The sequence below is a fragment of the Balearica regulorum genome, chromosome 19 (assembly GCF_011004875.1).
Source record: "Balearica regulorum gibbericeps isolate bBalReg1 chromosome 19, bBalReg1.pri, whole genome shotgun sequence".
NCBI lineage: Eukaryota > Metazoa > Chordata > Aves > Gruiformes > Gruidae > Balearica > Balearica regulorum.
The window spans coordinates 7,878,045-7,887,351 of NC_046202.1; the positions used below are offsets into that span (position 1 = coordinate 7,878,045).

General features: G+C 66.3%; 3 protein-coding genes across 6 annotated transcripts in view; all 3 read left to right on the forward strand.

Annotated features, from left to right (window-relative positions):
• The window catches only part of DTX2 (deltex E3 ubiquitin ligase 2), a 39,639-nt gene extending 38,397 nt beyond the window's left edge, over window positions 1-1,242 (forward strand). For all 4 annotated transcript variants that reach the window (XM_075771281.1, XM_075771282.1, XM_075771284.1 and 1 more), the window contains 2 exons: window positions 174-263; window positions 888-1,242. In XM_075771281.1, coding sequence (XP_075627396.1) covers window positions 174-263; window positions 888-1,112 — 315 coding nt within the window. In that variant the 3' untranslated portion in view covers window positions 1,113-1,242. The remainder of the gene's footprint in view (window positions 1-173; window positions 264-887) is intronic.
• Window positions 1,243-3,367: 2,125 nt separating this feature from the next.
• UPK3B (uroplakin 3B) lies at window positions 3,368-6,410 on the forward strand. The gene is made up of 6 exons (XM_075771931.1): window positions 3,368-3,476; window positions 5,003-5,152; window positions 5,242-5,461; window positions 5,562-5,638; window positions 5,847-5,967; window positions 6,227-6,410. Exons 1-6 carry the CDS (start codon window positions 3,368-3,370, stop codon window positions 6,408-6,410), a joined length of 861 nt encoding a protein of 286 aa, XP_075628046.1.
• Window positions 6,411-6,839: 429 nt separating this feature from the next.
• LOC142604519 (uroplakin-3b-like protein 1) lies at window positions 6,840-9,066 on the forward strand. The gene is made up of 6 exons (XM_075771516.1): window positions 6,840-6,973; window positions 7,371-7,517; window positions 7,633-7,864; window positions 7,964-8,040; window positions 8,455-8,584; window positions 8,721-9,066. Exons 1-6 carry the CDS (start codon window positions 6,928-6,930, stop codon window positions 8,824-8,826), a joined length of 738 nt encoding a protein of 245 aa, XP_075627631.1. The 5' UTR covers window positions 6,840-6,927; the 3' UTR covers window positions 8,827-9,066.
• Window positions 9,067-9,307: the final 241 nt, after the last annotated feature.

A 9,307-nucleotide genomic window follows, 5' to 3' on the forward strand; every position in this document is an offset into this window, starting at 1 on the left:
CATGTCCCATAAGAACAGGTCAAATCCTTCAAACTCGTGATCAGCAATACCTTGCTGCTTTGACATGGAAAAGCTGGTTTGAGATGGGTCTATGTCAAATCCTGCTGCTGAGGGATTGTCTAACTCATATGAAGATGGACGTGTCCGCACCAAATAGGTGTTATGTCTTGCAGGGCCCCGAGCACCCCAACCCTGGGATGCCTTACACAGCAAGAGGTTTTCCTCGCTATTGTTATCTACCGGACAACGAGAAGGGCAGAAAGGTAAGGCATCACACCCTGATAACGTGACCCCTCCCAGGTTGTCTCTTGGCCCTGTGTTGGTAGATCGACACAACAGGATCACTTTAGGGAGCTGTCCCCACGATGCTAACCAGCTGTTCTTGGTAGTTGTCCATGTGCTGTTTGTTCCTTACGTGTATTTGTAATCCCTCTGCCCATGAAGATCTTTGCTGCTGCTTCACAGCTGTGACTGTGAAGATTTGTTCTCTTTTATCCCTTGACTAAACAAAATCCCATCTGATCTTTTGAGAAGACACTCCTGGCCTATCCTGGGCTATGCAGTTACAAGGGTTTGCACTGAGAACCGCTGAGCTCGGGAAGTCCAGCTGCTGGCTCTTCCCATCCCTATTTCCTCTGGTTGGGTGTGTTTGTCTCAACTTGTGCAGGATTTTCAAATCGTGGAAGACCACCTTGTGTAGGGAATGGTCCTTCCCATCAGGGGCACCGCATGGGTAGCTAGGAGGTGAGGGAGATCCCTTCTGATGCTGAGATCTTTGGTTTCTTCCTGCTGCAGTAGGGATTTAGGTTGTCAAGCTTCTCTGCTTTCATGGCTCAAGTCTCCTAGCTGCTGAAAGCCAGCTTTGGTTTTTCTCTTTCCACCTCTAGGTCCTGGAGCTCCTGAGGGTGGCCTGGAAGAGACGCCTGATTTTCACAGTGGGCACCTCCAGCACCACCGGTGAGAGCAACACAGTGGTGTGGAACGAGATCCACCACAAGACTGAGATGGACACAAACCTGAGCGGCCACGGCTACCCTGACCCCAACTACCTGGACAATGTGCTGGCGGAGCTGGCCGCGCAGGGCGTCACCGAGGACTGCCTGAGACAATGAGCTGGGCTGGGGGCCCGGCTGCGCCGTGCACGCCTCGGGGCACACCGAGTGCACTTATTCCTGTTGCCTTAAGTTCCTGTGTCTGACTGCCTGTCACACTGAGCAATAACACTGTACCGCGGGAGTCCTGCCTGCTCTCTACAGTCTGCTTTATTTTTAGGGGAGGGAAGGATATTTTTGTAGAAACGGCACTTGAGTCTCTGGATAGGGTTGATGGCCACAGCCAGGGCCAGCGGGGAGAGAGGTCCTGAGGTGACAGACCCCCTTGTGAAGGCAGAACCTTGCCCTGGTAGTCTTGGGGAGGGGACAGGGAGGAAGGGGGGTGTTTCGCCCCCCCTAGACCAGCTGGGACACGAGTGAGGGCCTCCCTCCGGCACGCCGCAGCTCCCTGGCTCTGAGGCACCTCGTACAGCGAAGCCTCCTCCCTCCTGTATCTCTGCTTGGTCGTAATAAACACTTCATTTCCACGGCGAGTCGCTGCTTCACCTTCAAGCTGCCTGATGGCTTGAGGTGCCTCCCTGCTCCGTGGTCCTCTCTGGGGGACCAGCTGGCTCCACGGAGCTGGGGACACTCGTTCCAGCCAGGAGAAAGGAGGGAAAGCTCAGCTCTGCTGGAGGGACACGAATTGCGGTGGGGGCAGGACACCAGGCGCTGGTCCCAGGGGTCAGGGCTTGCAGGCTGTCCGTGCTTCACCCCCCGGAGCCTGGTGGTCTGTGCCCACAGTGCTGGCAGCGGTGACCCGGCGGTGTCCCTCCTGGGGGAAGTCACAGCACCCTGCTCTCGCTGTGAGCTGCCATCCCCTCTCTCATCATCCAGCAGCCCTTCTGGTAGGACTCGCGCCTCTCTTCCTCCTCTCTGAGGTGAAACGGCAGCAGTTTGGGGCTCTTTGTGCCTGCTGGAGCCTCTGCAGGGAGGAGGCTGTTAGCAGCTTAGTGCTGCTGCTGCTGCAGGGAGCGCTGGTGCCACCAGCCGGTGACAGGCCACCTTCTGCTGCCAGCCGGGCCCCGAGCGGTGCGGCAGCCAAGGCTGCGAGCAGAGTTGTTCTCCAGCCAGGAGCACATTCCTGCACCATGATGTCTGCCCGTAAGGAGCACTAGCACCCTGTGAAGGAGGTGTTGCCCCAGTCCTGGTGGCCTTGCTGTACATTGTCCCCAGGCTTCTTGTCACCTGGTAGCCGAAGCCTTTCGAAGAGCCGTTTCTGGCTGTTCCCTGTGGCCACCGGCCCCAGCTGCAAGTGCCGGGAGCTCTTCCCGCATTAAATCCCTTCGGCACATCAGAGGCCCTGGTGCCGTCTGCCATTTCTCCTCCTTCCCGGGAGATCCAGGATGTTTCCGTGCGTCATGCTAGCTGCTGGCTCAGCATCCTCCTGGGACCAGCCTGTCCTGGACCAAGCAGAGAGGGGCAAATTTCTGTCGCACTAGTACAAAAATGAAAGGGTTTTTGGAGCCATCAAGGGCTGGAGCTTTCCCCTGTGTCCATCTTGTGTGTGCAGCCTCCTGGTTACTCCCTGCCGCAGGTCCTAGGGAGAAAGCCCTCGAACATGCAAGTCTGGGGATGCTGCAGAATCTGGAGCTCCTGGGGAGCAGCAGGTACCGTGTCGGTGTATTCTGAGCTCTACAGAAACTGGGCTGTGTCTGCTCCTCTCCCGCCCTGGTTGCGAAAAGGAGAGATTTCAAGTTTAAACCTCAGCTTTTTATCCCCAGATCGTGTTCTCCCAGCAATCAAAACAGTGAATTGAAGCGAAAATTGAGGAGGGTTCACCCAGCCCTGTAACAAAGCAAGAATTTCCTGCTGAGCCTGGCCCAAGGCATCTTCAGCAGATGCTCCTGTGCGTGAATCACCTGGAGCCTCCCCGCGCCTGGGCTGGTCCAGGGCCGGGGCATCGCCGGCCAGGCTCAGCCGCTCATCGCTGGCTGTCACGTCTTCCTCCACGACGACATGAGGCATCTCCTAAAATCCTTGCCACGTCGGTGCTGAGCCCTGGCACGGCTTAGCCCCTACGGCGGGGGGGCAGATACGGCGAAGGGGTGGAAAGCAGCTGCGCAGGGAGATGCTTTGGGGCTGGTCCTCTCTCAGCCCTGGGCAGGGGTAGCAGCCGGCCAAGGGGGAAGGCTCCGGGGCTGGCACGGGGCGAAAGCACGACCGCGATGCCGTGGTGCCGGTTTGGACCAAGCCCCAGATAAGTGCCTATAATGCTACCGGACAGGTCTGACCAAAAGCCTCGGGTCACCCCTGGCCCTGGCTGGAGACCCACGATGGGGGCTTCTCCCTTTCCCCTGCGGTGCCGCCTCACCGCCAGCAGCGTGGTTGTTATTAGCCGAGCCTTGACCCCGCAGGTGTGCTGGCCCCGCGTCCCAGCAGCGGGTACCGGCAGCTGAAACCGTGACTCGGCGTCCCCCTGTGTCCCCCTGCCTCCCTCGCCCCGCCACTGGCATCCTGCCGGGGAGCGCGAAGGAAGGGTCTGGGGGGGCCGATGGGGGGCTGGCACGTCCCCGTGGGCGTCTGTGGACCCCGGGGCAGGCATTGCTGGGTGGGAGGAGGGAGGAGGGATGGAGGCTGCAGCTGGACTGCGTAATCTGTGAATGCCCCATTTCCACTTAATCTGAAGGCGCGGTCCCGGCCCCGTGGGGAACAGGGAGGGGGGGAAATCCCCTCCCACGCAGGAGCGGGCAGCCACGGCCCTGGGCAAACACTGGAGAAGGAGCACTCGAACCCCTCTGCCTGGAGAGCAGCTGGGGGGGGGAGGGCGGTGGGGGCCCCTGAGCCGTGGCGCACCTCCCGTTCGGGGTCACTGTCCCTGTCCCAAGGGCTTGGGGAGCCTTTCCCCAGGGATGGGGGGGGGCCACGGCCCGGCCCCGCTGCCAGCGAGGGGGAAGGAGGGATGGGGAAATGTCAGCATGGGGTGGCCCTGGAGCTTGGGTGCCTCCGCACCCCGGCGCTGGGTGGGACCGTTCGCCTTGAACACTTGGGGTTTGGGGTGAGTTTTGGGTGTGATGGCTCCAGAGCGCTTCCCTGCCCTTGAGGCAAGGCTGGCTGCACCCAAGACCAGCCAGGCACAGGCACACTCCTCGCCCTGGCTCCGAGGGATGGGTGGGCATGGGGCACCCACAGGGAGTCAGGTCCCGGTGGGGCAAATGGGGGTGCAGGACCACTCGCCCAGCTGCCCCCATAGCCCCGACACAATCTCTGACTCCTGCCGAGTTGTCCTTGAACATGCCTCCAGTGCCTCCTCTGTGCCTCAGTTTCCCTTTTCACATCACAGGCTCGTGCCCTGCATCCTCACAGCCCGCTCCAGCGCCTCGGCCCCGGGGTCCAGCGGGGCAGCTCCCGGGGGGGCTGGGACCAGCGGGTGACCCGGGAGGTGCAACCGGCCCCTTTGCCTGCGGGGTCCGGCGGGGCTGGCAGAGCCGGTGCAGGAATGCAGGGCTGGGAGGGTCCGGCTCTTTGGGACAGGCGGTTCCCGCTGCAGGGGCTCGCGGGGCGGTTCGTCCCCTCGGCAGTGGGACGGGGTGAGCGGAGCGGGACGGCACGTCCAGCCCCGCTGGGACGCCGCCATGGAGCTGCCGTGGGTGCTGCTGGCGCTGGCTGGGACGGGCGCAGCCGCAGGCCTGGGTGACTTCCCTGGGGGGTGACGGGGCAGAGGGGGACGGGGGCTCGGAGGGGCCGCGAGGTGTTTTCCCCATAGGTCTTTGCAAGGCGTTTGTGCCGGGGAGGGGGTTATGGGGCCGGGCACGGCTGGGGATCCCCACCCTGGTACCATCCCTCTGGTGCCGGCACCCCTGCGCCAGCACCGGCGCTCGTGGACCCCAGCGTGGATGCCGACTGGGGTCAGACGGCGCTTGCTGAGCGGTGCGGAGCATGGGACCCCCCTGCTCACTGCCCTCCCCCAGCCCTGCTGCCCTACGTGCCCCGCGTGCCCCCCGCGGCGCTGCCGGGGAAGCTCACCGCCACCACCTTCGCGCTGGAGCGGCCCTGCTGCGTCTTCGACGGGCACGCCAACGCCTCCGACACCGTCTGGCTGGTGGTGGCTTTCGCCAACGGTGAGCGCCCGCTGCTCCGGCACGTGCCATGGCGGGGGGACGTGGGGGACCCTCGCCGCCGCCGCTCACCCCCCGTCTGTGCCGCGCAGCCTCGGCCGCCTTCAGAAACCCCCCGTCCCGGGCCAACGTGCCCCTGTATGAGCGGCTGCCCACCGCCCTCTCCTACATGACGCTGGAGACGGCGGCGGCCGCGTACGCCTGCTCGGCGCCGAGCCCGGCCTTCCTGCGGGTCGGGGACGACACGGTGTGCGGGGGCCAGGGCAGCCGGGACCCCTGCAACGGGCCCCTGCCCTCCCCGGGGCCCTACAGGTGAGGCCAGACGGGTGGAACCCCCAAATCCCAGCTGGGGTAATTCCCCACCCAGGGCATGCTCGTGCCCCCCGGTGTCACCGCCGTACCCATGCCGCAGGGTGAAGTTCCTGGTGATGGGCTGCCACGGCCCCAAAGCGGAGACGAGGTGGTCAGACCCCATCCTCCTGCACACAGGTACCGGTGGCACTGCCATCCCCCGTGGTCCCCACGCCTGCCCGGCGGGGGTGCTGGCATGCAGCGCGGCATCAGCCATCACCCCAAAACCCAGAGGGCAGAAGCAGTCCCCAATCTCCCCCGGCCACCCTATCCCTCCCCTTTCCGTCGCACCGTCCCTGAGCCCCCCCCCCGTGTCCCCCCACGTCCCTCATCCCCCTCCTTCCAGCCAGCAGCCCGAGCACCATCGACCCCGCACCCGTGCGCTGCGGCAGCGACGTGGTCGTCATCGCCTCCATCCTCGCCAGCCTGGGGGCCGTGCTGGCAGCGGCGGTGCTCGGCGCTGCGGGGTACGGGGGCTGGCGGGACCGCGCTTGGGGGGGACGCATCCGCAGGGGCCGCGGGAGAACCCCCCCTCCTTGACCCCATCGACAAAGAGATGGAGCGCAGGAGGCGTTTTTAAGATTTTAAAAGCCTTTTTTTTTCCTTAAATCGGAGTTTGTGATAGTTCGGCAAGGAGAAAGGGCCCCTTGGTGGTGGTCGGCGCGGGGGGGGGACGGCAGAGCCCCACGGCCCCCCCTTGACGCCTCCGCTCGTCTCTCCCTGCAGCGCCGCGGCGTGGGGGTCCCTGTGCCGCCGGGGGTCGGGGACCAGCGCCTTCGCCCGCAGCTCCTACAGGACCCACCACATCCCCCCGGCCCTGCCGCAGCCCCTGCCCCCCGGCTGCACGTGCAGCCCCCCGGGGCTGGGCTGCTTTGCCCCCCGGCCTCCTGGGCCGTGTCCTGCCGAGTAAACTCTGACTTTACACCTGCAACCGCCTCCTCCTTGCCCGGCAGCGGGACGATGGTCCCCCCCCGCCTCCGGCCGCCCCGCTCGCACGCCAGCTCGGTGCCCCCCGCTGTCGGCCACGCAGGGCTGGAGCTGTGGAGGAGGGGGGCACTGGGGACCCTAAAACAATCTGGGGCCTCGGCTTGGTGGCACTTGGTGTTGGGGCGGGGGGACACGTGCTGACATTGGTGGGGTCTGCGGGGAGCCCCGCAGCAGGCATCACCCTGGGGTGGCACTCTCTGCCCCATTGCTTGGGTGAGGGCTGTTGCCCACCCGTGCCACGAGCATGGCAGTTCTCAGCACGCCTCGCTGGCGGGCGCTCGGGCGTTGCAAATGCTCCCCGGGGAAACGAGCCCGACCTGTTTGCCGCGGGGCTGCGGCCGGCGCAGGAATGTGGGTGGTTGGCGGCCGCAGGCGGGTCCCGTGGGGACGCGGAGCCCGTGCACCCGCACTCCCGCTCTCAGCACCCAGGCGCCCGCACGATGCTCCCGCTGCTCCTCCTGCTCCTGGCGACGGCCCATGGGCTGGGTGAGTCCGCCAACGCCATCGGGCTGGGCTGGGGATCCCCGCTGTCCCCAGCTTGTGGGGGTCCCCCACGGCCCCCCCTATTCTGGGTGCCACCTCCGGTGTCACCCACCTCGGTCTGCTGGCACAGCGTGGGGTCCTCTGGGGTCCCGCAGGGGTGTCCGTCCCCGGGTGGTGGCACAGGGGTGTCTTTCCTTCCTCTTTTCATGAAATATGCGGGGTGTGAGCCCAAAACGGGGGGCGAGAGGGGAGTGGGGGCCCCCCCAGCCGTCATCGCTGCGGGCAGCTCCCTGTCCGCACGCGGAACCCCCGGCACTGCTGCAGCCAGATGGAGCCGCAGGTCGGGGCTGCAGCGGGGGGTCCGCACCCTCTGCCGCACCCCCTTGGCTTCTCGCTGCAGCGCAGGTGGGGTACAAGCCGACCCTGGCCAGCTCCTCCCTGGGGGGCCTGACGACCACCTCCACCTTCGTGCTGGAGCAGCCCCGCTGCATCTTCACCAACGTGCGCGAGGACACCGTCATCTGGCTGGTGGTGGCCACCGTCGAGGGTAGGTGGGATGCGGCGAGGTCCTGGGGGAGCCGCCACGGGCAGGGGGGTGCGCGGGGCTCCCCGCCCCCCCCCTTCCCCGGGGTCCCTCCTCACCCCCGTCCCCGTCCCCGCAGCCACGCGCACCTTCAACAACAGCGTGGCGCCGGGGACCCCCGAGAGGGCGTTCCAGGGCTTCCCCACCGCTGCTTCCGCCTACATGACCCTCAACACCACCCGCCTCAACTACCCCTGCACCACAGCCCCCGGCGCCATCACGGTGCTGCGCGTCGGCAGCGAGACCAGCTGCGCCAAGGATCCGACGAGACCCACCTGCAACGGCCCCCTGCCCGGCCCCGGCCCGTACCAGTGAGCCTGCTCAGAAGGATGTACCCCCCCAACCCCCCCCGGGCCTCCTGGCAGCCCCCCAGCTTGGGGGAGCGTGGCCAACCTCCCCTCCCACCCCAGGGTGAAGTTCCTCGCCCTGGCAGACTCCGAGCCCGTGAGCGAGACAGGCTGGTCGGAGCCCATCACCCTGAGAACAGGTACCGCTGCCGGGGTGCCTGTCCTGCCCCTCGCAGCACCCCGCAGCCGTCGGGCGGGGGGGTGCGGGGTGCTCCTGGGGGGGGGGGCTGCACGCTGAGCACCAGCAGCTCGGGCCGCAGCGCTCCTGCGAGCAGCTGGGGAAACTGAGGCAGGGTGTGGCTCCGGGTCCTACTGAGGTATGACGTCACCGTGTGATGGCACATTGTGTTTGCACAGTGCGTTTGCGCGGTAAAGTTACAGACGGTGTTTGCGTAGTGCATTTGCACACTGGGGTTGCGTATTGTGTTTGCACGCTGCACTTGCACGGTGCAGTCGCACACCACGATTGCCCACGAACGCACCGTGCCCGGCCAGGCCCCCTGCGCTGCCCCGGGGTGCGCGTGCCGCTCCCTCCCCTCCCGCTCTCTCCCCAGCCCAGCCGCCCGGCAGCATCCCCACGATGGGCAGCGGGCACAGCGCCGGCATGATCGCCCTCACCTCCATCCTCTCCATCCTCTTCGCCATCCTGCTGGCCGGCCTGGTGGCCATGCTGGTCTTCTGGGGGTGAGTACCACCCCCGCACCCCACCACACCACCCAGGAGCAGCGATCGGCGCTGGGCGCGCAGGACCAGCGTCAGAGGGTGACGCCGGCGCCCCGTGGCCCCCACCCTTGTCCCTCACCCCCCCTTCCCTCCCCAGCTCGGATGCCTGCGGCGGCAGCAGCACCTTGAGCAAGCCGGAAGCGGTGACGGTGCGGCGGTACAACACCCACCACGTCTACGACCAGCCGGCCGCCCGGCTCTGAGCCCCCGCTGCAGCCCCGCGCCGCCTCCCCGCTGCCCCCCCAGCACCGCATCGCCTCCCCGCCTGCTCCCACGCCGGCTGTCGCCGTCCCGCGCGCCGTCGGGTGCCCTCGCGATTGCACCGTGGGTGTCGGTGGCACGACGCCTGCTGCCGCGGGGGCACGGCCAGAGTTGCCGCATGGACCGGGGCCCCGGGGAGCCACGATGGAGCGGAAGATTAAAGACCTTTCCTTGTGCTTTGCGCCCGGCCTCCGCCTCCTGTTTGTGACCCCCCCGGGAACGGCACCCGCCGACACCTCCCGCCTCCTGCAGCCCCCGGGAAAAGCCCTGCGGCCCCATCCCCGTACCCCCATGTAGCGCTGTGAGCCCCATCCCTGGGTGGGGGATGGCTGAGGCCCGGAGCAGGATGTGGCCAGGGATGCTCTGGAGAAGCATTTTCACAGCCCGCTTGGGGCGTGCGGTGCCACCTGCACCCACTTTGAA

Bases quoted from the DNA above. Each gene is read 5' to 3' on its own strand.
- UPK3B (XM_075771931.1), top strand. From the start codon at position 3,368: ATGGGGGCTTCTCCCTTTCCCCTGCGGTGCCGCCTCACCGCCAGCAGC. The intron at 5,153-5,241 runs GTGAGCGCCCGC...TGTGCCGCGCAG, and splicing joins GGTGGTGGCTTTCGCCAACG to CCTCGGCCGCCTTCAGAAAC. The intron at 5,462-5,561 runs GTGAGGCCAGAC...CCCATGCCGCAG, and splicing joins CCCTCCCCGGGGCCCTACAG to GGTGAAGTTCCTGGTGATGG.
- LOC142604519 (XM_075771516.1), top strand. From the start codon at position 6,928: ATGCTCCCGCTGCTCCTCCTGCTCCTGGCGACGGCCCATGGGCTGG. The intron at 7,518-7,632 runs GTAGGTGGGATG...CCGTCCCCGCAG, and splicing joins GGTGGTGGCCACCGTCGAGG to CCACGCGCACCTTCAACAAC. The intron at 8,585-8,720 runs GTGAGTACCACC...TTCCCTCCCCAG, and splicing joins GCCATGCTGGTCTTCTGGGG to CTCGGATGCCTGCGGCGGCA.